This window comes from Nicotiana tomentosiformis, chromosome 5, assembly GCF_000390325.3.
Source record: "Nicotiana tomentosiformis chromosome 5, ASM39032v3, whole genome shotgun sequence".
NCBI classification, from domain to species: domain Eukaryota; kingdom Viridiplantae; phylum Streptophyta; class Magnoliopsida; order Solanales; family Solanaceae; genus Nicotiana; species Nicotiana tomentosiformis.
The window spans coordinates 30,159,300-30,186,122 of record NC_090816.1 but is presented as its reverse complement, the minus strand read 5'-3'; the positions used below and the strand labels follow the sequence as shown (position 1 = coordinate 30,186,122).

The window sequence follows — 26,823 nt, the reverse complement described above, 5'->3', positions numbered from 1 at the left end:
AGATATCAAAAACTAAACCCGAAGATTGAAGGCATGCAATGATGCCTTACCCGGTTCAGGGCTTGATGTGCGTCGTTGAACAAGCACGGCGTATCCACCTCATTCAGTTTTGTCTGGTCTTCTTTGGTTACTAGGCACCAGAGATAGCTAGCTACTCCAACGAGGGAGGAAAGAACCCGGGCATCCTCCAGGACAGTGATGATTATCGACCGCTTTCGGCTAGGATCCATGCTCGGGGCGAGGAACTGGTTGATAAATTTAGGGCTCGAGTTCAGCCCGCCGACCTCCGAAGATGGGTCTTTTCTTGGCACCTCCAAATCACCCAACCCGGAGAAGTCTTCCAGGACGGTTGAGTCCACACCTTCAAAAAAGGAACGGAGGGGATTGTTCGTACCACGGGCCCCTTCGTTGGATCGCTCCTTCACCGCTCAGGCTTCGTCGAACATAGACTCAGTAAACGAAGGCGACCCCAAAATTTCTATAACACCGGGCAGAGCGGAGCCGACGTCTCGAGAGGTCTTGACCCTCACATATACATCTGCCTTTTGAACCTGAGGGGGATCAGCCTCCGTTGTTTCCCCCTCGGCTGCCATCCACTCTTCGGGGAAGGACTGCTCACAGGCCACAAAAATATCACCTTCCTTGGGCTCGTCCCTGAGCCGGAAAGCGAGTCTGAGTCAGGCGCTTGGGAGCTAGAAATCTCCTTTGGCTTACGGGCTAACCTTCTCTTTTTCTTCTTCTTCTTTTGAACTCGGAGAACTTGGAGCCATCATTCTCTTCTTCTTTCGTGCTGCGGCCCTGGGTTGCCCCGAAGCGGAAGGATCGACGGACAGGTCTTCGCCCCCTAATAAAGGCGTAAGCTCAATGGTCTTAGGCAATCCTGCAAAAGGAAAAGAGAGGGAATGAGAACATGGTGCTGAAAATGGGAGCCTAGTGTTACTTATTCGGGAAAGAAATCTTACCGTGGGAACGGACCTCCCAGCGGCCCTTCGAGATTTCATGCCACGAGCGCTCAGAATAAGGCATCTGCGAGCAAATGCCCTCGATCCACTCCTTGAGCCAAGGAATGGCGTTTGGGACTCGAGCAAGGGCTGCACCACAACAAATATCGATGAGAAAAGGGGAGATAAAACATAAAATAGACATTTAAAATAAATTTATACTTATGTGATACATTCCACTTCTCGGAGAATGGCTTAAACTCGACAGGGATCAAGTTTGCGGTCCTCACCCGGACAAAGCGTCCCTGCCAGCCCCGATCCCAGTCCTCATCGATGTTTGAAATGGGGCTTTGCTAGCCCAGCGTACGAGTTTTATCAGTCCCCCCGAAAGATTCAGGGACTGTACATGCGGAGTAGATGATCGATGGTGAACAAGCAGAAGTCAATTTTGTTCACAAAGAATCGGAGGAGGATTACGATCCTCCACCACGATGGGTAGATCAAATCGAAGCATACTTCATACCTCCTGCAGAAGTCCAGAATATCCGGATCCACCGGGCCTAGTGTGAAGAGATAAGTGTAAACACTCAGATACCCCTCCACATGAGTAGTAATATCACTATCGGGCCCGGGGATTACTATGTCCTTATCCGCCCAGCCGCAGTCCTTACGAACCGTAGGAAGGACGACCTAGGTGATGGAACAAATGTACCTAGATACCACCTCACATTGGCCTTGCACCAATGAGGGCTTTTTGACCTTAAAGTCGTCCGCGACTGAACACCCTCCGGGGACGAACATTTTCAAGGGATGTTGGCTTCCAGTTCATCGGTAGCCGTGCCCGGAGCGAACCTCTCGAGGTCAACCACATCGTGGGCGATCTCCTCGACTTCGGTGGTCGGCTGTGAAGATGAAGAAGCAACGTTTTGGGGAATGATTTTGGAAGTTTTCGCCATTGTTGTCTGGAAAAAGCTTGAAGAATATGAAGAAAGGTTGGAAGATGAAAGGCAAAAGCTTTGCTGAGAAATCAAGTGTGTTGGTTTGGATAGAAAATAAGTGAAAGCTTACAATTTGCTTAGAAATATTGAAGAACTGAGGTAAAAATATTGGAGTATAAAGAAGGGTAGTGATATCCTGAAGTTTTGAAGGTAGAAGCTTGGTCAAAAGATAAAAAATGAACGAAGGTGAGGAGTATTTATAGAGGCTTCGTGCTGTTTCGAGTCCAGGGATGGTCTGCCGATGGCCGACACGCGTTTGAAGTCATTATGACGCGATTGACAGGACGTTTTAGATTCTTTGTCATTTCTGTCACGGCATATTGAAGACGAAATCGAAGTGCTTATGTCGTTTCTCATCGTTTCCGTAAACTTACTCTCCGAGAAACGAGGGGACTATCTGTATACGGGTGAAACCGAGCCCATGGGACGCCTCGATTTCTGATGAAGCGAACGGAGCAAGAAACCGGAATCGAGGCAAGAGCCCCATAATCCGGGGTCCAGGAAAAACACCTGCCCTCGGGAGTATCGGGGCCATGACCCCCAGGTCTGGTTCGAATCCCAAAAGCCTCGGAGAGCATTACCAGATAATCAAGTACGACCAACAAAAGGTCATGATATCCGTGACCAGCCGGATATCACGACACGTATCGGCAGAGAACCGGTAATTAGTTAACAGAAGATTTTTACCTTTTATGGAATTGTACTTAGGGTAAACCTCTCTTACTATATAAAGGGGGTCTGGTTATTCATTAAACACATTGTAACACGCATATCAAGGCAATATACTCTTATTTACTCTGTTATTCAAAGTTCTTATTTTTGTTCATCAAATCACCAGTAACGTGAGCCCGGGATCGAAGGCAGATATTTCATTAAGCTATTACTAAGTCCGGGATCACTCCTCTTGATTGGTTTGACAATTTATTACATCCTTTATTTGTTTTATGTTTGAATTGAATTAATCTGCATATCCTTAAAACCACATATAAATTCAATTATTATCCGTTTTTGAGGGTAAACACAAGTAATTATAAATAATTTTAGTGACTTGCGTAATGTTAGGCAAAATGATGTTTGGTTCACTCTGGAGAAATTTTTGATGTTTTGAAGTTATATATAGTAGAATAATTCCTACTGAATTTGAGTAATTATTATCAAATATAAAATAAAATAGAAAAAGAAGAATGGAGATTTTAAAAAATAGAACACACTTTTGGAATAAATAAACTAATAAGGTGTTGCGGTAGCATTGACTGGACGCGCATGTCCACATTTGCAGTAGGCACGGTGACATAAAAGAGAAATTTAAACAAAAATGCCGACTGATTTTGTATTTACGTTTCGAACTCCAGACCACCAAATAACGTTTTACCCCCGAGACCATCTTGCCACGTCATCTCATTTGGCCAATTGTGTTCAACCAGGATATTAAGTTCACTTAAATAAATTCGATAAGTTCATTCGAAAACTCTTGACCCAATTCCCTGGTAATACATACAAACACTACAAATACTTCACTATTAATTATACCCGTTCAAATTAACCAGGCCTGAGTTCAATTCAACATATTATAATATACAAACTACAAAAGTCATATGGCGTTCTCGAGTTGAAATTTAAAAGGGTCGGCAGACGTGAAGTTGGATCAACTAAACCTGTGAGTAAATAAACATTAAAGGAGGATTGTAATTTGTAGTAAATGTTTTGCGATCTGAAAATTCAAATATTCTACGTTCCAATTTACATTAAAAAATTGAATTAACTGACCTAACCACATAAAATGAAAAGTAAAAAGTATCATAATTTCTCATTTAGTAATCCCCTAAAAGAAAAGATTAAGAAAAAAGAGAAAACTAACGAGAAATATATACATTTTTGATCGTGTTTCTAGCTTTAGAGATCGAAGTCCCGCCTTTAAAGGTTGCTTTCACTTTTTCTTCTTCTCTCTTTTTATTTTTCCTTTTAAATTTAAATACTTAGAATTTTCTTCACGTGAAACTTTTTTTCAGCCAATGTACATTGACATTTTTACGTATAAATACAGATTCTACAGAAATTTTCTGATCTCTGAATATTCCATTAAATGTCGAATTCTGAGACAAACCCATTTCGCTTTTCCTTTTCATCCACAAATCCCTTTTGCCGCTTATTCAGGTTCCCGATCTCGCACCCTTAATTTCCACTTTTTATTTTTTTTAGTATAATGTATTTTGAATCAGTCCTCATATATGTATGTAATTCTAATTTGTAGATCTAAGTTCAATTTGCAGACCAATTCTGTATGCTGATTAATTGATTGATTGATTTGATATGAGCTAATATTGTTTCATGTGAATATATATAGACATCTATTTGTTTTTTGTGATGGCTATGGGTATTTATCTTGATAGAAATTATGTTTTTTATTTGGTTTCTGATTGTATAGTATAGCTTTATAGTATCAGTTTAGTTTTAAGGTTGTGTGGTTTGGGATGTACACAAATTTAATCTAGGTTTCCATTGTGAATTAGGCAGTTTTTTTATCCATAAAGTGCAAAATTATTGAGGATTTTGAATGATGTAGGACAGTGGTGATTTGGGGCAATTCTACTCCTTACCATATTTTTTTTCCCTTTTTATAACCGTGGTGTCTGGGCCAGCTTGCGACACTTCGACTATTCCATCAATTACTTGTTACCTCAATGTACTGGGTAACTCTACCCCCATGGCTTAGGCAGACGGAGAAAGATCACCTAGTTATTTTTTTTTTGCCTCCACTGAACTTTAAACTTGAGACCTCATGGTTCTCTCTTGCCACCCTCTTATTAGGTGGTGGTGGTGGTGGTGGGTGGGGGTGTAGAATGTGGACCTTTTTTCGGGACTTGTTTCTTTTGAGTTTTGTGTTTAAACCCAAATGACGATTGAGGTTCAGTTCAATTTACTTCTTTTATTTCTAATGGATGTCATAACCTATGAATTATGATGGATATATAATATTTTGCACTGTTCCATTGCACCTTAAAACATGGCTTATTACTTGTACCTACTAGCAACTCCACTATACGTGCTTGAATTTTGTTTTAGAATCTATTGAGGTCAAATCATGTTTGTTAGAATTTACAATAGCGCAATGGCCCTTATGGAAGACAAGCTCGTTTGTTATGTTTTCACAAACCAATAGTCTTATTCTATATCATGTGTAGCTTCACCTACCTCGTCTCAGTTCTGAGATATCATTTGATAGAATTCTCTGATGGAAATGCAATTGGACAGGAGAAGTTTCGATGCATTGTCTTTTATCTTGCTCATTTACGGATACAATTGTCTTTGGTGATTATTTGCTTTTTAGTGTATGAGATATTTCTGGATGTAGTTTAATATTTCTGGCACATTCATGTGATATTATACTATTCTACTAAAACTTTTCTGGATTCTTTCTTCTTTTTTGGGGAAATAGACTTTGCTTCTCTTGTTTTGTAAATAAAGAAAGTTCTTTTGGCAGGTTAAGGTTTCAATTACCAGAATTGGCTCCATAGCAAATTGTCTCCAGGCTTCTAATGAGAATTGAGGAAGAATAATGAGACATTGTCTTAACAATGGTTGATATCAGTGTTTCATTATTGAGGTTGCTGAACAGTTGGTATTATTTTGGTTCCTATATCTTTGCATGGTTGGTTACCGGATCTCTTGGACTCCTGGCAGTCATATATGTTTTTCTTAAATGGCAACGGAAGACATCTCTCAATTGGGTTAAAGCTGCTGCTGTAGCAAAGAAGCAAGTGTGGGAGAAGCTGAAGGTTCCCTTATCCCATCATACATGGATTGAAGATTTTGCTTATGGTGTACAGCCTTCCACATGCAGCGTGTGCCTCACATCACTCGTTTCTCCGCATACCTTAGGTACAAAAGCTGCATCACGATTTCCAGTTCATCGTTGCGCTATTTGTGGTGTCGCAGCCCATTTTCGTTGTTCTCAGTTTGCCGCAAAGGATTGCAAGTGTGTTGCACAGGCTGGTTTAAGCCATGTCCGGCACCATTGGTCTGAAAGATGGACCGACTTGGATGAGAATCCTGAGATGTCTGCCTTTTGTTTCTACTGTGATGAACCTTGTGGTGTGCCTTTCCTTGATGCATCTCCAACTTGGTATTGTTTATGGTGTCAACGATTGATACATGTCAAATGCCATGCCAAGATGTCTGAAGAATCTGGTGATATTTGTGATCTGGGTCCTCTCAGAAGGCTTATTCTTTCTCCACTCTATGTTAAAGATGTAGAAGCTGAAACTAAAGATGGTGCAATCTTAAGTTCTCTGGCAGATAAAATGAATACCAATGGGCACATCAGACGAAAGCGTCATCGGAACAAACATGGAAATGACCTCATAAATGGTAAAGCGCAAGGCAGTTGTGCTGCAAAAAGAGCTTTGGAATATGTGATTAGATCCCTGGTGGCTTTGAAGCTTTCCAACAATGAGAAGAATAACGGCTACTCTATAAAATGTAACAAGCTGGGTGGCAGAAAAGGTAGCCAGAATGGGTTGGCCTGGAACAAGCAGGAAAGTAGAATCTTGGGCAGATCTAAAAAGTATGCGCTAGTGGATTTGCCTCATGATGCTAGACCTCTTTTAGTTTTCATTAACACTAAAAGCGGAGCTCAAAATGGTCCTGCTCTTAGAAGGAGATTAAACATGCTGTTGAATCCTGTTCAGGTGAAATTTCAATTTAAGGCTAAGAGTTGCAAGTACTCCTGCATATCACAGCTTTAGTTTAAAAGGGAATAACTGGAATAATTAGCTAATGAGCAAATGATAGCGTATGTTCTAAACTATCTAGATGGCTTAACTAGGCTCTTGTACTCTTTTGGTCAGAGCCGAACTCTTAAATTATATATAGAACCACATATATCATCTACCTTTATCAAAGTGTTTAATTCAAGGCATTTCCCTTTTTTTGCAATGAAAGTTGGTGCCAGTTTATCCTATTGCTCCCTCTATTTGCTATTTGCAATAAGAGCAGGAAAAGAAGAAATAGGAACTGTTTGTAAATTCTAACGCTATAATCATCTCCGACAACTTTAAGAAAAAGGGAAAACCCGCAATTTGCTTGTTTTGTTGTTCTATATGTAACTAATATGAGCCCTCTCTTTTCTTCCCTTATTCTTATTCTTATTGCAATTTAGTTGCAAATAAAGAGAGATTGGAGAGACAACTGGCACCGCTTTGGATAGCAAGAGAAAAATACCAATATGTTAAGAAATTTGATACTCTGCCAATAGTATACGATACCAATGGTTGTGTGAAGCTAAATGCGGCCTTTAAGGCTTATTTATGATTAGATATTATATAAAGGCATAATTTAGACTATTTAGATAGTTAAGGGCCTCTGATATCTTTTGCCTTTATCTAAATGACAGTTCATGTCCTAAACTTTTTACTAACTCAAAATAGATCATCTAATAGATATTTCTTATGATTTAATTTAGGTATGCTATTTTCTTTGGGCACAATTGTGGAGGTAACAGTTGAAGTTTTGCAGGATGTAAAAAAAAAGTGATTGCAACGGTGAATTTAAGCTTAACTTTTTGAAATATGTGCTTGTTTTAATATAAAAGTGGGCTTAATATAAACTATTGAGAAAATATGAAGAGTGAAGGGAGCAAGTTTCCCCTTTTTTTAGGAATGTGGTTACAAAATATTGGACTACCCAAAACAGAAAGAGTGGCAGCTAGTTGGAACAAAAGGATTTTGTCATAGTTTGTAATTTACCCATTCTGTTTAGTGGAATTGTTATTTAGTAGCCGCAGCTGACAGTTTATGTTTATGCCTACTTGAGCTAGAGCTTGGCCCTATCTTTTGCTTTGAGCAGGATAAACCTCATATCCAAGTCACTAATGCTCGTTCTCTCTGACCTGTCTTCTTCATTTAGAATGTGATCTAAGTGATGGCTGAGCATCTATCTCCATCCTCATTTTCCTCGTAATTTTGAGTTCATTTTGTAACTTGGAATAATATGAATTCTGGAGTCGTTTGTTTTATTATGAAGTTATAATCTACAGAAAATTTGATACTCTGCCAATAGTATATGATACCAATGGTTGTGTGAAGCTAAATGGGAGCTTTAAGGCTTATTTATGATTAATATTATATAAAGGCCTAATTTAGACTTTTTAGATAGTTAACGGCCTCTGGTATCATTTGTCTTTATCTAAATGACAGTTCATGTCCTAAACATGTTACCTAGCTCAAAATTAATCATCTAATAGATAATTCTTATGGTCTAATTAAGGTATGCTAATTTCTTAGGGCACAACTGTGGAGGTAACAGTTGAAGTTTTGCATTATGTAAATGAAAGTGATTGCAACTCTGAAGTTAAGCTTAACTTTTTGAAATATTTGCTTGTTTTAATATTACAAGTGGGCTTAATATAAACTTTTGAGAAAATATGAAGAGTGAAGGGAGCAAGTTTCCCTTTTTTAGGAATGTGGTTACAAATTTTGGACTACCCAAAACAGAAAGAATGACAGTTAAAGTTGGGGCAAAAGGCTTTTGTCATAGTTTGTAACTTACCCATTCTGTTTAGTGGAATTGTTATTTAGTAGCTGCAGTGGACAGCTTATGGTTATGCCTATTTGAGCTAGATCTTGGCCCTACCTTTTACTTTGATTAGGATGGACGTCATATCCAAGTCACTAATGCTCGTTCTCTCTGACCTGTCTTCTTCATTTAGAATGTGATCTAAGTGATGGCTGACCATCTATCTCCATCCTCATTTTCCTCCTTATTTTGAGTTCATTTTGTAACTTGGAATATTCTAAGTTCTGGAGTTGTTTGTTTAATTATGAAGTTATATCTTAGAAAATTACCTGAAGGCATTTTCAATAGTTGTCCTCCTTTTTACCTTATCAAAAAAAAAAAAAACAGTTATCCTCCTTTTGTCTTGTAATTTATCCGTCATGGCAAGTGTTGTCTGTGTGTTCGAACGTTCAGATTGCATAAAAACTTCATTTTCATAAATGCAGGTATTTGAACTTGGTCAGTCCCAAGGACCTGAAGCTGGTTTAGAATTATTTAGTAACTTGCAATACTTTCGGGTCTTGGTCTGTGGTGGTGATGGGACTGTTGCTTGGGTCCTTGATGCTATTGAGCGGCATAACTTTGAGTCACCTCCACCAGTAGCAGTTCTTCCTTTGGGAACTGGAAATGATTTGTCTAGGGTCCTGCAATGGGGTGGTGGATTTGCAATGGTTGAAGGGCAAGGTGGATTAAGACCCTTTCTGCACGATTTGAACCATGCTGCCGTTACAATGCTTGATCGTTGGAAAGTCAACATAACTGAAGAAAAATCTGCTCATGACACCCCTAAGGTGCAATCAAAGTTCATGCTGAATTACTTGGGTAAACTTCCATCTGTTTCCACATTGTGACTTGTTTTCTTATTTGATTTGGGGTTTGGATGCCATTTGCCTGCCATAGGATGGGGGGAAGGGGGCTTTTGATGCTAGCCAAGAATACAATGAAAAGACCCTTCTATTTGTGCTACTTTTAGATATGATGCTTGGACCTGCCTTTTAGTATATATATATCAGCAATGCGCTCTCTAGACACCACTTGCATGTCCTTTAACTAGTACCTTTGGATCTATTTAATTACCGGAAGCTTTTCTGCTACAGGTATAGGATGTGATGCAAAGGTTGCATATGAATTTCATATGAACAGGGAAGAAAACCCTGAGAAGTTTAATAGTCAGGTATGAACATGCCATTTTGTGCCTCAGTGATCTCTAAGCTACAATTGTTTTATAACTTAATATGTGAGTGTATATATTTATATGCCCTTGGGAATCATTTTTCCAGTTGCCCATATATTTCAATGGGAAATAATATGCAGAAAAACAATGGCAAATCCTTAACGGACATTGTTGAAGATAATTGATTCTGATTGCATGTTGTCAATAGATCACTATGCTTTAGTTTCCCTCTATATTAATTAAATTCATCTCGCAATTTGCTGCTTGTGTGTGTGTGTGTGTGTGTGTGTCTAATCAAGTTTCTCCTACAGTTTGTAAATAAATTGCGATATGCAAAAGAAGGTGCTAGAGATATAATGGGCAGAACTTGTGCAGATTTGCCATGGCAAGTATGGCTTGAAGTTGATGGGAAGGACGTAGAGATCCCCAAGGTATACACATTGCAAAATCTGGAAGTCAAACTTTTTCTTGCTTTCCCATTTGTAATTCCTAATCAATCCCCTTATTTATAATTCGATCAGGATACTGAGGGCTTGATTGTGCTGAATATCGGTAGCTATATGGGTGGAGTTGATCTGTGGCAAAATGATTTCGAGCATGACGATGACTTCAACGACCAGTCGATGCATGACAAAGTACTTGAAGTTGTTAGTGTTTCTGGAGCATGGCACCTTGGCAAGCTACAGGTGTGGAAAGCTTCTTCTTTTCTATCTATTCATCAAATTCTCACTTTTGCTTTTGACCCATCTAAGAATTTTAGCATGTGTTGGAAGATTTTCTTGTAGATTGGATTTCTGTTTTAAATTTCTAAATTGATTCAATTGCGAAATAACATGACATGTGTATCTAGGGAATAGTTTAGTCAAAGCGAATTCTCCCCTCTTATTGTTCTTTCCTTCTTAAATAGTACATGTTTTCTTGTCAATGTTAGTCCTCCGTTATATAGCATTATGTGATCTTTGGCTTGGAGATTTAACATTTGCCTTTCTGCTCGCAATTGATTGTTCTCACTAAGACTACGAAGAGTGTGAAAATTCTTCTTTAGCAACTTGGTTTTGACCATTTGGAATGAGTTAACAAATTCCAGAAATATCTTGTTAAACAATTGAAGAAGCAAAATTTAAGCAAACTTATTCCGCCCACCAAAAATCTCTATAAAAAATTCCTCTCTCTCTCTCTCTCTCTCTCTCTCTCTCTTTCTCTCTCTCTCACACACACACATATCAGACACACATGGAGTTGCTTTGCCTGAACCACCCATGTGCCATGTCAACCTGACACGATTAGGAGACACGAGTATGGAATTTCCTATCAGGCTGTCACCCAATTAAAGTAGATTGGTTATTTTGCCTTTGGAGAAGACAGAAAAAAGAAGAGAAAAAGGGCAAGAAAACGTGATTCCTTGCCCTGCTGTTTTCCTCTTGCCTTCTGCTTCCCTGCTTCTCTTGTTGTACAGCTTTTGGATGCTGATGTGGATTTATTAGAATATTTTGGATTTCTTAATTAATGTCATGGAAAAGCTGCATCCTTTCTGAAAAACTTAGACCTTCAAAGCAGCAACATTCAATGATAAAATTTGTGGTTCATGGTTTACATAAACAGATGTAGATAACCAAATAATACTTACATGTAAACGTGTCTTTATCACCTTGTTATGTACCTGTGTGTAACGTGTTATCTGGATCTTTACATATCAACCTTTTGACATTGAACACTCTTGAGGACTAGGTGCCTGCTTCCCTGGCACTTACTCTTGAAACTTCTCTCTTGAATATCCAAATTTAAGTATGTATACTGACAGCATTTTCCTTCAACTACTTACTGAGATTAACCTTAGTCTGCATCTTTCATCCCCCCCTCCCTCCTGCTTTCCGTCTTCTTCTACTATTTTACTTTCCTTCTTACAATCTTTGACTTGTAGGTAGGACTTTCTCAAGCGAGGAGGCTAGCCCAAGGGGGAACTGTAAAGATACATGCTTCTAGTCCTTTCCCCGTTCAAATTGATGGGGAGCCTTTCATACAGCAACCGGGTTGTTTAGAAATAACACATCATGAACAGGTATCTAAATTTCCTTGGTCTAGTTCACAAAAATCCTGAAATGACAGGACGTTATATACAAATTAATGAAGTAGGTGCTGATATTTTTATGATTTGATCTTGGTATGTGTCTGGCCTGAATTCTGACTATTGATCAAATGGATATTTCTGAAACTGTAGATTTAAGAATGGGAAAACTTTTATTTGCTTATGGCGTTTGACTTTACAAAGAGTCAGGTTGTTGATAACTTCAAAATACCCATCTTTATTTGCTTTAAGAGCATACCATGGTATTAGTATCTATTTTCTTCTGGTTTTACACTTAAATGCTGCACAAGGCTGAACTCAACATAAATTGGACACCACAAAATGGGTTGTGTGCCCTTTTCTTTCCACATTTTGATGCATATGAGTAAATCTAAGCTTATTTATTTAGTAGTTATTTCACCCTAAATTGTTGTGACATCCTAAGGTGGCCCAGCTCACTCTTAGTCTAGCTTGGTATTCTGCTGTAAAGCACGCAAGCTATTTTTTTGGGTGATTTTATTTCTTTTGATTGAAATAGTTACTGCTCCATGTTAATGGTGCTTGAAGATTTATCAATTTTCATGAATTACAATCCAACTAATTCTATTACCTTTACAGAAGAGGCTTGTAGTGTCTAATTATCTCCTTTCTACTAGCATTTTGAGTTCAGGGTACATTGCAATCTCGGTTCCTCCAGCGTTGTCAAAGGCAAGAAGCTCTAAAAAGCCCTCCAGATATATTGGGGGCTTTAAGCGCAAAGCGCAACTAAAGTGCGGGCTTTATTAAAACAGGCGCAATGAAGGAAAAAGTTAAAATAATTATGTGTAGTTCAAAAAAAAAAAGAAACAAGTTCATTTATAATGTTTTCCTCAACAACTAATACACTTATTTGCAAATTATATTTGTTGTTTAGTACTCTCGATTCAATATAGAACTCATGGGCAAGAGGGCACACGCCTTAGTGCCTTGCCTACACTGAAGCGCATCGTAAGCGAGGCGAAGCACCCTTCCTGAGCTTTGTTGAGCTTCACAGCTTAAGCGCGCCTTAAATGAGCCTTTGACAACATTGGGTTCCTCTACATGTGGATATAACTTCTTTGAAGTGTCAAACACAAATAATCGCCTTTGACAACATTGGGTTCCTCTACATGTGGATATAACTTCTTTGAAGTGTCAAACACAAATAATAATTTTCCGTATTTCATCTAAAATGTCGTAATTTATGTCTCTCAGACTTTTTCTTCTAGTTGTGATCTATGAAAATAATTTCCAGTTATATGCTTCCATCCAAAGTTTTATGCAACTTTCAAGTTTCAGCACAAATGTGTTTGTAACTCGCTTGCTGAGTTAATTGTCTTTCTCATTGAAATTCAAAAGGGAATTTCTGGATCAAATTTAGAAGGATTAATTCTTATTTCAATCTGGCCTCTTAAATCTCCATACTGTTTGTTTCCAGATGTTCATGCTGAAGAAGGCGTCAGGGTCCAACGGGCCTAGAGGTCACGCGGCTGCAATTATGACAGAGGTTTTGGTGGATGCTGAATGTAAAGATCTCATAACTGCTGCTCAAAAGAAGGTACTTCTTCAGCAGATTGCTCTCCAGCTTTCTTGATTTCCGCCCTTGGTCAATATTTTCACTTTCATAGACTGACCTCAATCAGCTCATACAAACACAACCTTTTTCCATTCCCATTCTTTCTTTTTTCTAACCAGTAGTTTGTGCTTGAGGGAAAATTTTGTACACTAAAGAGAATGAAGAGATTTTATACACTAAAGAGAATGAAAAGATACTATAGGAGATGTGAGTTCCAAATGCAAATTTTGAGTATACGATTGTGGTTTTCTAGTTTCTACCAATAGGCAATCTCGTTAACTATTCACAACATAAAGAATTCATTGTGGTTTTTGACATTTGACAAAGGTATCTTTTTTCCTCTTTTTAATTTGTATGATGTATCGTACAAGTGCTTCTTTTACCAGGTACAGTTTTAGATGGTATGATAAAAAACTTGATGTGATTTTTTCACAATATGACATACTATAGCTACTTATTTATGATCAACATGTTCTTTTATATCTTTCTTTAACTCTTCTGTAACTCCTATCTTGCTTGAGGCAGATTAAAGGAAATCCCAAAGTATATAATTATGTTGCTAGTGTTTGCGCATGGAAAAAACTTATGCACTGGCATATATTTATTCGATTGGCATAAACTCTCATTTATTCACTGGAAGTGTTACGTTGTGCTTTGTACAACATCAAGAGGCATATCAATATTCTTTAGCAATAACATCATTGTAACCGAACAGTCAAAAGTTAAGAGTAGTCAAGATTTATCACAACTGTTTTGTAATGTTTCAATAGAAGCCCCTAATAACTAGTTCAGTTTAGTTTGACTTATCATAAAGTTTAAAAAGAAAAAAAAAAAGACTTTTGAAATATATATTCTTAAAAGTTTACGGAATAAAAGTATTGTGGGGTTATAATATTTGTGTGATCATAAAGTGAGTAAAATAAAGTGTAAAGTTAAATTATTTTTAAATATAAAAATTTGTCATTCTTATAAAAATAAACTAATAAAGAAAATATGTCATTTAAATTAAAACGATGGAGTAGTATATCCTTGTAAATTTTGGTTTATGCACAGGTCATGCAGTTTTAATCAATGTTGTTTTCCTCTCTGGAATTGTTGTGGATAGGACAAAGTCAAACATCTTTTTATGGTAATTAAATTGATTTCACCTTTTATGCATGCATTGGATATTTGGATATAGATATGCAGTACCTTGGGAGTTTGTGTCCTTTAAAGGATGAAATCAAACTTCTGGTTGGAAAAGAGAAATGAGGAAATATTAAAACAGGGAAACTACTTTATTACGCACATAGGAAAGTTGGAAAAGTTTTTTGGGGGGGGGGGGGGGGGGTTGGAGTACCTTTGAGAATATTCCCAAATAGAGAATGACAAAAGATGGGTCCCACCATGTTAGTTTAAGCCTTTAAGGTAATGTATTGTTGTTTATTTGGTTTGCTTCATTGCAACTTGAATGAATACATCATCTAATTAGTTGGACTAGGTTAAAAGTACTTTCTTCGTCTCAATCCCTTTGGTATTGTTTCTTTTTTTGGAAATCGTACGAGAATGTGCCAAAAAAAGACACTATTTATCAATAACTAGCTATTTTAATTATGCTACAAAAAATAACCCAAAAAAATTATAAATGATATATAATATTCAAAAAATATAGATAATTTTTTTTTTCCAATGGATATTATTATAATTTTTGAAAACACATAGATATGATAATATATAAAATTTAACGAAGTTTGAAGGTGAGTTAGACTAGTTTGGCGTCAATTCATTCCCAATGATAATTAATATTAAAAAACTTATACAAAAAATAATTATGTAAGGTCTGCGTACATACTACCCTCCCCAGACTCCACTTGTAGGATTTTACTGGATCGTTGTTGTTGTAAGTTTAAGCAAACTTCAATAGCTGTCCATGGCGCTTTTAGTTTAATCCTTTGACCTAATCCAACGAACTATGTTTAATAGTAATTTTTAAATCGAGTTAAGGTGCTTGATTCTCTAAATTTCAACTTAAAGGAATTAAAATATTGTAATATTGCTTAAGTCTCAAATTTGAACTATGTTTGTGTTTTAGCAAAATAGATGTGTTACAAAATGATATTTGGCTAGTTTTGGTATTAGTTTTTATTTATTTATTTGCGATTATAGAACTGTAAATTCCAATGCTTTGATATGCTGGATTTACACAACCTGAATGAATTTGGACAACTTTGATATGGATTCACAACTATCCAGAATAAATAAATTGCAATTGCAATTGCGATGCTTCTTCTTCTTCTTCTTCTTTTTCTGGGTACTTGATATCATCCTTTGATGTTGTATTTATTTGATGCTGCAGATCTTGCAGCAGCCATCTGGATTAAACTTACTTTTAGAATTTCTTTTTAACACTAATAACCAGGTGGGCGGATGCACTCTTAGTGAAGCGGTGTCACGCGACACTGTTTCGTCGAAATATTTTACTAAATATATATATTAATATTATGAAAAACCGGATAAGTAGGAAAAAATGACATCATTTGACATAAATTATCTCTTGATACATTGGTATATGCTTTATTTTGCTCTAATAGGTGAGACTTTCAAACCTCAACTAGCACATTTTTCTATAAATATTTGAAATAGAATATTTCTTGTCTAGAAGTATAATAATTAAAGTTATTATTTTGTACTTTTATAAATTTTGACACTGCTTACAAAAATTTCTGCGTATTCTCCTGCTAGTGGTGCCGTCCATGGAAAAAGAAAAAAAGTTCTTGAAACTTTGATCTTCAATTTAAATAAAATAGAAAATCCCATAAAACTCCGTGGATACAGGTGTAAATTTATACAACGCAAGTTTAAGCACAAAATGTATATGCAATTTTCAATAGAATGAACCTAATACAATACCCGATAAAAATAATACTATATGCATTACGAATCCCTTAATAAATGCTTGTTCGGTGTGTATTAAAAACAAATTTATTTCCCTTATTAAACTCTTGTGTTCAATATATACCATCAAACAAATTTAGGACTCAGCAGCAAAAAGTCAAGCAAATGAGGTACAAAGAAAGTTTCGCAGATAGAAGTCTGAGTAGTGTTGTATTTGAGAAATAATAAAACATTGGTGATTCCATCACCACAAAAGCAGGAAATTAAAGGGAGGTTTATGTCAAGTCCTACTTCCTATACAACTCAACTAACAAAAAAAGAAAAAAGAAAAGGGCCTTTAGCATTTTTAGAGAGATTCTGATATGATTTGAGTAAGGATTAAGCTCTCATTAGTAAAAGTGGCAAACTTTGCTACACAATCTGCAACTTTGATTGCCTTACCTAAAGCAGTGGTTCACAATTATATTTGCCTGATGAATAGTGCTAATAGCAGATTATTGGTTTCTCTAAGCATATTGGTGAGGACACACAATTACTAGTATTAGAAAAGGAAGATATATATAGTACAAGTAGTCCGGGGCGTATATTTTTTCAAAATTACTTAAATATATATGCGTCCACCCATGGTCAAAGACTCTTATGATACAATAATTATTGTGTGCATCTCTACGAGTAAAATTGATAGTTCAAATCTCACTTCAGATGGTCTTGTTTTCGACACAGAGCATAGATATATATATATGAAAATTACTAAAAAAATAATAATTTTGAACCTATAATTTCAAAAGTATAGTGATTTCATAGTAAGAGACTAAAGTTAAACGTGATTCTAGATTCACCTCTTCATAATATTATACCCATCCTCTTAAAATACTGGATCCGCCTCAAATCCAATTGGTATAAGAAAAGGCTAAAAGCAGTGGAACAAACTACATCATAACAGGCACAATGATCGGTGCAAATTTAAGACTATGATGACGATGGACCGATGTTGCAATGAGTAGATATATATATGCCCACTTGTTGTGGTCCAGAATCCCATAATTTGTAATATACATATATAATGCATGTAAAATATTTAATAAGATTAATTTGCCTACAAAAATATGAATCCTGATTAAAGCATTTGCTTTTTCTTTTTCTTTTTAAAATTCACCGCCAAGGCAAATTGTACTTACAGTGATTTCTACTTTGTATTGTTGTATTTTCCAGTTGTACTACTTCCCATTTGAAAAATGAAAAATGAAGACATCTGGATCTTGCCGTTCCTGTATGATTTTATCTTTTACTACTGCATTACTCTATTTTTTATTTGGTGTATCTCAAGAATTAAATAGAGGGAATAAAACATAAAACTGTAATACTTCCCAAACGGCTTAATAGTAATAATCATCCCTATCACTGCAAGGCATGCATCTGATCTAACTTTTACTCTATTATTCTAAAATTAATTAGTTCAAGCATAAATATACTGGTTCAACATAATAAAATTAGGACATGCAAAATAAGGCAGAACACAAGCTATTACAAAATAATTCTCTTTCTTCATTTGATTGGAATATGTAGGAAGGAGAAGGAGAGGAAATGTTACGCTATTAATGAGGTTTGAACCCTCTACCTCAACGGTAAAAGATGAGACATTCATCATGTGAGCTAAGCCTTATCCCCAAACGGTAGTTATATTCATTCATCATTGCAAGAATATATCATAAGGAGAGATTTTATACAATCGAGTTTTGCTAGCTAAATAAATAATAGGAGGTTAGGTTAATTTATCTCTTGTCCTATAAGAAAAAAGTTATGTGGACTAACAGTCTGTGGTGCTAAAAATAAAGTTCCGCGGAAAACAGTGTGTTGCTAGTGAAGAAAAAACTGTTTCCCTCGAGTAGAATTAACCTAAATAGTTATAATATATGTATAATCGTATATAATTAATATATAATTTACGTATACTGGATAAAAAGTAAACAGTAAATTCAGTTGGTTATTTGTTTAAAGATCAAACGTGATACTATTTTCTTATTAGTCTATTCCAAAAGAATAATGAAGATCTTTTGTAAATACCCACTCACCACAAACTATTTACTCGCTCCTACCCATAAAGTTTTCTACCTATTTTTTTTTAAATGCCCGGCCCTTCCAACCAAATAAAGTCAAACTTAGTTACTAAAACTAGTGTACAGAAATATAACAGAATCTATAAATCAAAGGATACATTATATAGTAATCAAAAAAATTATTTGTTCCTTATTTATTCTTTATTATTATTAAATTAATAAATACTTAGTATTATACGTTTACTAATATGACTTTTTATTAACTTGTCAATTGGCTTAATTAGTACATAATAAGTTAAATTATATCGTTATATATTTTATTTATTCTTGAAATTATTGTTTATATTTTTGTCTTTAGTTTTATCTATTATAATATTTTTAGTTATATGATCTTATCCATATTGCATGACCTTGAAGTTATTTATTTATTTTTATATATATATATATATATATATATATATATATATTTCTTTTTATAATAGTTTTCTTAAAAATATATAAATATTTAATTATTTTTAATTCAAATTAAAAAAGAATAACTAATTATTAACAAACCTAACTAATTTGTCATGTTAAATTTTTGTTGTGACACTTGATATCATCACATTGATTTGCTTCTCATATTCTTTATAAATAATATAGATAAGATAAATATTATGAAAGCATATTTTGACCACAAGTTTAAAAAATCACCTTATTTTTCTTAAACTCTACAGTGTCACATATATTGATGCGGAAAATAATACTAGAAACAAATTAGTATGTGGTTGACTATTGGATGTATGTTTCAAGCCACAGATACAATGAACAGAACTTAATATTATGACTGTCAAATTACAAAGTCCAGCTAGATACTGAGTCCTTACTTAGCCCACCGCTTCTGCTCTGGTTTTTACTTCTTGTCGGCTTTCTCTACCGTTATTATAAATATCTTGAACCTTTTGTTCTTAAAATCTAAATTTTATTTTCACATGCAAACAAACAGGTATGCTCACTTACTGATATACTATATATACTTGGTTCTGAAAATTTAATGTTCCTATAGTTTAAAAGACACAGTATTTTCTGAAAAGATGTGTCTAATCTTTGTAATAAGTATGACATATTTTTCACGAAATAGGCTTCATCCTTTTTGAGTCTTTATATTTCACTAAAAATCTCAAAACTCTTACAGAGGCAGTTGTAAGATTTTGAATACACAATACAAGATTTCTAAGTATAGTTCGTCGTATCTTGAGAATCATAGGACATTAATTACTATGCTATTTGCACTTTGGAAATCTACTCTGAAGTCAGCGTCTTCCATAGGGTGCCCCTCAAAACGGTATCTTTTCTTGCCAATTCTAGCATCTTATTTATTTATTAAGTAATTTTTTTTAATTAGTACTTCCATCTCTAATAGGAGTATTTTTTTTCCCAACAGCATATAGACCATGGACCAACATTTGATGAGCAATAATAGCAGAAACGGGGTTCAAAATCGCGAGACATTTCACAAGTTTTTCGAGTCATGGCTTGTTGAACAGAACCAAGATTTGGAACAGCTTGTGCGCGCCTCAAAAGAAGTCAATGGCGTAGAAGAAAACAATCGTAGAATGTTGTCGCCGTTGATTCAACGTGTCATACACCACTATGAGAATTATTACAAAGAAAAATCAAGAAGTGCTAAAGAAGATGTTTTAGGTATGTTAAATCCAACTTGGAGAAGTAATCTTGAAGATGCTTTTTTATGGATTGGAGGGTGGAGACCAAGTATGGCTTTTCATTTATTGTATTCGAAATCGGGTTTACAACTTGAAGCTGGTTTTCATGATTTATTTAGAGGAATTAGTAGAGGGGATTTAGGAGATCTTTCTGGTATTCAACTTGGGAAAATTGATGAGTTACAAAATAAGACATTAAGGGAAGAGAAAAAATTGACTGAAAGATTAGCTAAAGTTCAAGAAACAGTGGCAGATACATCAATGGTTGAATTATCACATATAGTGAGTGAATTAATGAGGGAAGAGGGAAGACAAGTAGAGGAGACTGAGGAGGAAAAAGTGAAGACAAATATTGCTAAAAAGGAGGAAGGTTTATTGGAGGCTTTAAAAAAAGCTGATGATTTAAGGCTGAGGACTCTAAAGGAGATTTTGGGAATTTTGAAACCAATTCAAGCTGTTCATTTCTTGATTGCTGCTGCTGAACTTCATTTGAGGATTCATGATTGGGGAATGAAGAAAGATACTGTTGCTGTTAATTCCCGCAACCATGGTCATGGCGTCCTCAATAACAGAGACAGAGTCAGAATTTAAGGTTTACGGGTTCTGAACTTACCGCTGCACCCGCCATATCCTTTTTATTCATTTCTGTTTATGTGGATTTTCTTCAGTTCTATTAGTGTTGCAGAAACATGATAAGCTAAGATTTTGATGTAGAATGAAGAACTTTAGTCTTTAGGTCCTTTTAATTTCATTTATGTTATTGTTGTTTTTGCATAAAGTAGGGTAGGAAGTCTCCGTCAAACCATGTACTCTATTTGTTTCGTTATATATGATATTATGTTTTATTGGGTATTTATATGACAGCATATTAAATTGAACTGAGAGTTTAAGAAAGTAAAAGATTACGAGGGTGTTTGGCTAAGCTTATAAGCTGGTCAAATTGACTTATAAATATTTTTTGGCTTATCTACACATTTGATAAATACTCAAAGTGCTTATAAGTCAAGTGTTTATAAGCTAAAATCAGTGTCATAAGTTGGTCCCCTCAACTTATGGATTTTTATCTTATAAGCATTTTTATTTTAATTAAGATTTTTATTAGTTTATCCTTAATAATATTTTTTAATTCATAAAATATTTTTCTCAAAATAAATTTTCTAACATACTTTTTATTCCATATTCGTTGTTCATTTTTTTCTTTACAAAAATTTTTTTTAAATTTATAATCTTTTATAAAGTTTTTAAGGATATTTTAGTCATTTTAATAAAAAAATTATTTATCAGCTTTTTTTTACCAAACACATCAACTGTTTATTATCAATTTAAGTACGTCTATCTAAACACGTAAATATTTATTTAAAAAAATCAGTTTCAATAGACCTTACTTGGTGTGAATTTGAGTTAATGTCGGGTATCGGATAAGAAGTAAAAATGTTAGAGAAAGGATTGTTAAAAATTGCTACTCTAATTGCAAATTGCGAGTCAGTTGCATGCATAAATGAGGTGATGCATATAAAACCAGCTCATTGACATCAAGCAAAAAGATAAAAGAGAAAAAAAGGAATTGTCAGTGAGATAATCTTAAATAACAACCAAATGACTTCAGCCAAAAAAAGAAATGCGTAACAAATCTGAAGTAAAGGTAGATCTAGAATTAAGTTCAAAGTTAGCATGTCAAAATTTCTCATAAAAATTTCAAATTTCACTTAAAGTTGAATTTCGAATTTTTTCGAAAATTTAAAAAACTCCAAGTTATTTTTAAAATTTTCACTTCAAATCACTCACAAAATTCAAAAACAACTCTAAAGTGTATTCATGTCTAAACACAACTCTAATTTTCAAATACCATTTTCAACTAAAAAAATCACTTTTTTGGAATTTTACAATTCTTATGTCCAAACACCCACTTAGATAAGAAGATATGGAAAACTGTATAGACTTTATTTTGAAATTAAATGTCTTTTTCTTTTATTAAGATGTAATTGAGTACTTTTTAAAATATGGTTTTACTAAAGTGCGATATTTAATAGTGTCATAATTTCATGACCAACAATACCAATTTAAAATCTATGTTTTTAGTTGAAATAAGTAATTATTCACCAGAGAACTGAATTTCACTGGAGCATTGAGCAAAGAGAAGTGAAGACTATTAATGCTAAGTTGGGAATTTGTGAATTGATAATAATAATAATAATAATTTAGATTCAGTTGCACCTCATACATAATAAAATGGTGCACATGATACAACCATTTTACTGTAATAAAAAAAAACACCTAAACTCAAATAAAAGAGAAAAAAAAGCAGCAAATCCACAACAAAACTTGAGTACTCTCTATTGAGACAGAAGAATGCCAAAAACCTGAACATAAGAAAATAGAAACATATTAGAACTTCCCTTGATCAATAAACTGTAGTAATATTTATAATCATCGGTTGGAAAAAAAAAAACAAGAATTTATTACCTCTTTATAGCTCATCTTTTGCTGAATCTGTTTTTACTGATTCTGATGTGGTGGAATCAGCTTCTGACTGAGCAGTTTTATCGTCGCGATTCTGCTGAATAAATTCAATGATGGCCTCTTTTGTTCTTTCGCCATTATACTGAGACAATTTACCAGAAGCAGATTTGAAGTACAATGTTGGGAATCCTTTAACGTCAAATTCATTTGTACGTATATCATTTGCAGTTGCATCCTGATTAAGAAGAACAACACAATTAACATAATGATCATAGTTTAGACTATTTAATGATCATAGAAAGAATGAAGGAATAAGTAAAAGATTCTTACTAATTTTGCTATCATAACATTTGGATCGTTTTCGAACGAGACAGCTACTTCATCCAAGATTGGAGCGAGCGCCTTGCAGTGGCCACACCAAGGTGCATAGAACTCTAGTAGTACTGTAACAAAGGAAGAAAGAATAGTCAAAACAAAAGCAAAACATTATTAGTTCTTAGAAAAGCAGGTCAGAGGCGGAGCCAGAATTTCAACCATACGGGTTCTGGATTTTAGAACGATGATTCCAAGTGTTAGTGACTGGGTTCTAAATTTAATATTTGTACATATTTAATGAATTCTAAACACTAAATACACTGTTTGAGCAAAAACTATTGGGTTCGGCCGAACCCGTATTTCGGCTTGTGCCTCCGCCCGTAAGCAGCTGCAGTAGAAATACATAATCAAGAAACACTAACACACCATTCTTCCCGGAGTTGAGAACCATTTTTTCGAGAGTATCTCTAACAACCACCTTCACAGGCTCGTCGTTAACCTCAGGGATAGGTTGTGATTTTACGTATGGCTTCAATTTTCCGTCCTGCAACAACGCAAAAAGGAAAGAAATATTGAGTAAAAACAGGAAATTAGCAAGCCATCAATTGACAGTAGAGAACTCCAAATGAAAAGACATACTGCTCTATTGATAAACACAAAAGGGCTTTTTTCATTTTTGTCCCGTCGCCCATTACAGGCGCTAGCCAACATATACACTGATTAATGATTTTGTATATCATGTGTATATTATATGTATATTTATACTTAATATACAAAATATATACATTTGGTGGCTATTATTTTGGAGGGTGGCTCAATAAAGTAATTATCCCAAGTGAAAAATGCAGATTCATCACCTTGTAATCCTTCAACCAAGAAGCAAGGGCATCGGGTTCTACATGTGCTTTGAGATACTTTTGTCCATCATTCTCCATTATTATGATCAGAGGTGCCTGTTCTGACTTCAGCCCAAAGTACTGCAAACGAATAATTAACATGTGTTTATATGGTCATTTGGAAAGCCAATATACTAATTATCAGATAGGCTTAAAGCATGTTACTAACATTGAATGCACCTTCACCAGCCTCAACATCTCCCAAGAGAAAGCTCAATCCCTTCAGACCATTCTCCTTGTAGAGCACAGCAACATCCTTATACTTGGATTGAAATGTGTCGAGCTCAGTGCTAAAGTTCACGAAAAGCATTGCCTGCATATAACAAATTTTAAGTAGTTAGTCATTGAAATAGAATGGATATAGCTTCTTGTATCAGAAAGTGTAGATTTCACAATATTAAAGCAGCAAAGACTAAAGTACCTTTGCGCCGATACCATTAAAGAACTTGCTAACATAAATTGAGTTTTCTGGATCTTTGTCAAAATAAGTGACAATAGGAATACTAGATTCTGCAATTAACTTCTCCATTGCTTCGACTTCAAAATCCTGCATAAGTACAGGTTAAGTGCCAGTCTAACCAGAAGAAACAGGTCAATATCAAACCACATAATCGTTAAAGGAACAACAAATACAACCTCAAAATCAACGAAGAATTCATCGAATGGCTTAAGGAGACGAAGAGTGGGCTTATCAACTGGCTCGCCCCGAGGGAGGAGTTTAGCATCAAGGGTGTGAGCAAAGTCATAGTCAGCTCGTAGTTTTTCAGCTAATGTTGTATAGTTTTCAAATTTCTCCCCTGAGAGTTCTTGAAATATACCAACCTAAAAGAAAATCCATGCATTTTAGGAACAAATGGAATGCTGAGAAAGAAGCTAAACAATGAGAAATGAGTAAGTGATAAAAAGAAACAGCACTTACAACAATGATCTTTTTCTCATCGATGACATTTGCAGCATCTTCTTTCGACTTGATTTCAGGAGATGCAGGACCTGATTGTTTCTTTATATAAGTTACTATACCATCTGCTTCGCGAGGACCATTATATTCTTGAATATTCTTTCCTCCATCCCTAAAAATCTTAATAGTTGGGAAGCCCTTGAGCTGATATTGCGTTGCGAGTCCTCTATTTGCCTCATCACTCGCATCAATTTTAGCTAGAACAATTGGAGGGTCATGACTACTCAAAACTGAAGCAGCTTTTTCATACTGGAAAACAAAAAGAGAAGAAAATGTTTTATTAAGAGAATCAAATGGCTTACAAGAATGTGGAAACAACAACAACAATCACTGGAATCCGACAAGTGGGGTTTGGGTTGGGTAGTATGTACACAGACCTTACTCGCCTATCAAGAATGTGGAAAATGTCAAATAAATATATTCTAATAGAATGATGTCCCTCTTTTCAGAGAAGAAAGCTAGTACCTCAGGGGCAAGTTTTTGGCAGTGTCCACACCTGTTATATTAAAAAGGGACTATCAGATTTCCAGAAAATTGAAAAAGGAACTAATATAGAAATAAAATGAATACAGTTCTTGAAGAGATTAAGAATCAATTTCGAATAAGTTCAAATATTTAACATAGAAGAATATCCACGAGTAGATATCCTAAATAAGCCATCTACAGAGTCCTAAAGAACATTAGAGTTAATCCACAGTATTTAAGCTGTTATAGACCTAAATAAATAAATAAATAAATAAAGGTGTCACATCTCGAACATGTGAACGTTTAAATAAGGTGGTTATATAATATGTATGTTTGGTTTGAAGTCTCCCATCATCTATGGTTGGAGTCTATTAAAGATTCACCATCTATGTCACACGGACTTATATCATGTCATTTCACACATCAAGATGGCTAAAAACAAGTCCCTTTATTCGGTTTGAAACACAAATTAAAATACTCCATAAATTAAGAATTAACTAAAAAATAATTATTATTATTATAAAAAGACTAAAATCGTGACTTTCATAGAACAGAAAAAATTCGTTAAATTATAACACATAATGTAAAAACTAAAACGACATATTATATACAGTAATCAACAGAAACATATTCAAAAACAAACTTAAACACAGATCATTTTCTACTTATAAAACTAGAGTCAAATTCAGAATTTAAAGTTATGCATTTTAATATATTTTTTCGACTCGCCCTAAATACGTCTCTACATACAAATCATAAAAGCCAACGAGCGGGGGGAGAAATTACCAGGGGGCATAGAATTCAACGACAATAAAGTTGTGGTTGGATACAACGTCAGTGAAGTTTGTATGGTCTAATGTTAACACAGGCTCTTCTTCTTCTACTGCTACACAAACTGCAAAAACAACTGATACAACTACCAAAATGCTTCTCCAAGCCATTTTTCACTCTCTCTAATATATGTATTTTTATGTGTATATCTAATAACAAAAGGAGGATGTGACAAACTGAGAAAAAAGCTGTCTTTTATAATGTTAAAAATTCACAGGGGAGGATGGCCATGTCAGCTTGGTAAATGACGTGTAAAGTTTTGATTGGTCTTGGCATGTGTCAAAAGAATTTAACGGTTTGAAAGGAGAATCTGATTCTAAGTTTTGTCATATTTACTATTTTTCTGATTTAAATTAAATACTACATAGCACTAAATAGGATATAAATTCAAGTCTTTTAATTCTTTTCCTTTTCTGTGTGCGGTCATGGTGATTATGTCAAATTTTTTTCCTTTTTTGCTTCTTTTTGTTTCCTGTGACGTTTAATAACTTGCTTAACGTAAATTTGGCAAAATAATTATTCATTATTTAGTTAATATAAAAGTGTAATTCAATTAACTTCCAAACTTAGATTGGAATACATGATATTGTTATTCTATTACCTAAGTTGTGGATTATGTATTTTTATCCCATGATTGACTTTACATGATATTTTTAAAGCTATACTATAAGTGTTTTTAAATGCGTTTTTTGAACGAGACTCAAATGCAGTGAGCTAAAACTCTCTGAAGTAGGAAAGGAGGCGTAAGTATTACAAGGTGTAAGTCCCAATATTCCGGGCATAATCCCTTTAGCATAAGGCGCGACTCTCTTTTGGAGCGTAAGCCCAAACAATTATTTTAAATTGAAACTAAAAATTGCTTAACAATTTTAGTATTATATTATTATTAATTAATTAATAGTTAACTGCTTATTGTCATGATAATTAGTCATATATTTAT

The 26,823-nt window shown here is 34.8% G+C and overlaps 3 protein-coding genes across 5 annotated transcripts; 2 read left to right on the top strand and 1 right to left on the bottom strand.

Moving 5' to 3' along the window:
- The first annotated feature begins 3,914 nt into the window (after positions 1-3,914).
- On the top strand, positions 3,915-13,785 carry LOC104090937 (diacylglycerol kinase 2). Of its 3 annotated transcripts, none has more exons than XM_018769027.3 (8): positions 3,915-4,093; positions 5,421-6,627; positions 8,938-9,313; positions 9,589-9,665; positions 9,977-10,096; positions 10,187-10,351; positions 11,587-11,724; positions 13,187-13,785. In XM_018769027.3, the coding sequence occupies exons 2-8, from the start codon at positions 5,515-5,517 to the stop codon at positions 13,340-13,342; spliced, it is 2,145 nt and encodes a 714-aa protein (XP_018624543.1). In that variant the 5' UTR covers positions 3,915-4,093; positions 5,421-5,514; the 3' UTR covers positions 13,343-13,785. The 3 variants fall into 3 exon arrangements, with proteins under 3 accessions (XP_018624543.1, XP_033510613.1, XP_070030883.1); XM_033654722.2 differs by lacking the exon at positions 3,915-4,093 and adding an exon at positions 4,195-4,218; XM_070174782.1 differs by lacking the exon at positions 3,915-4,093 and adding an exon at positions 4,248-4,269.
- A 5,419-nt stretch (positions 13,786-19,204) lies between these two features.
- On the top strand, positions 19,205-20,814 carry LOC104090938 (protein ZW2-like). Its single transcript, XM_009596150.4, has 2 exons — positions 19,205-19,579; positions 19,679-20,814. The coding sequence occupies exon 2, from the start codon at positions 19,689-19,691 to the stop codon at positions 20,547-20,549; it is 861 nt and encodes a 286-aa protein (XP_009594445.1). The 5' UTR covers positions 19,205-19,579; positions 19,679-19,688; the 3' UTR covers positions 20,550-20,814.
- A 1,311-nt stretch (positions 20,815-22,125) lies between these two features.
- Positions 22,126-26,031, bottom strand: LOC104090939 (protein disulfide-isomerase-like). The gene is made up of 11 exons (XM_009596152.4): positions 25,839-26,031; positions 25,053-25,083; positions 24,549-24,836; positions 24,266-24,451; positions 24,051-24,176; positions 23,799-23,942; positions 23,591-23,710; positions 23,160-23,277; positions 22,749-22,861; positions 22,422-22,653; positions 22,126-22,318 (listed from the first exon to the last, which is right to left on the bottom strand). The coding sequence occupies exons 1-10, from the start codon at positions 25,991-25,993 to the stop codon at positions 22,426-22,428; spliced, it is 1,509 nt and encodes a 502-aa protein (XP_009594447.1). The 5' UTR covers positions 25,994-26,031; the 3' UTR covers positions 22,126-22,318; positions 22,422-22,425.
- Positions 26,032-26,823: the final 792 nt, after the last annotated feature.

Excerpts from the sequence above, each read along its gene's own strand:
- LOC104090937 (XM_018769027.3), top strand. The coding sequence starts at position 5,515 with ATGGTTGATATCAGTGTTTCATTATTGAGGTTGCTGAACAGTTGGTAT. Across the intron at positions 6,628-8,937 it reads TGCTGTTGAATCCTGTTCAG|GTATTTGAACTTGGTCAGTC; the intron begins GTGAAATTTCAA and ends TCATAAATGCAG. Across the intron at positions 9,314-9,588 it reads GTTCATGCTGAATTACTTGG|GTATAGGATGTGATGCAAAG; the intron begins GTAAACTTCCAT and ends TTTCTGCTACAG.
- LOC104090938 (XM_009596150.4), top strand. The coding sequence starts at position 19,689 with ATGGACCAACATTTGATGAGCAATAATAGCAGAAACGGGGTTCAAAAT.
- LOC104090939 (XM_009596152.4), bottom strand. The coding sequence starts at position 25,993 with ATGGCTTGGAGAAGCATTTTGGTAGTTGTATCAGTTGTTTTTGCAGTT. Across the intron at positions 25,084-25,838 it reads GTTGAATTCTATGCCCCCTG|GTGTGGACACTGCCAAAAAC; the intron begins GTAATTTCTCCC and ends TTAATATAACAG. Across the intron at positions 23,943-24,050 it reads TTAATGGTATCGGCGCAAAG|GCAATGCTTTTCGTGAACTT; the intron begins GTACTTTAGTCT and ends TGTTATATGCAG.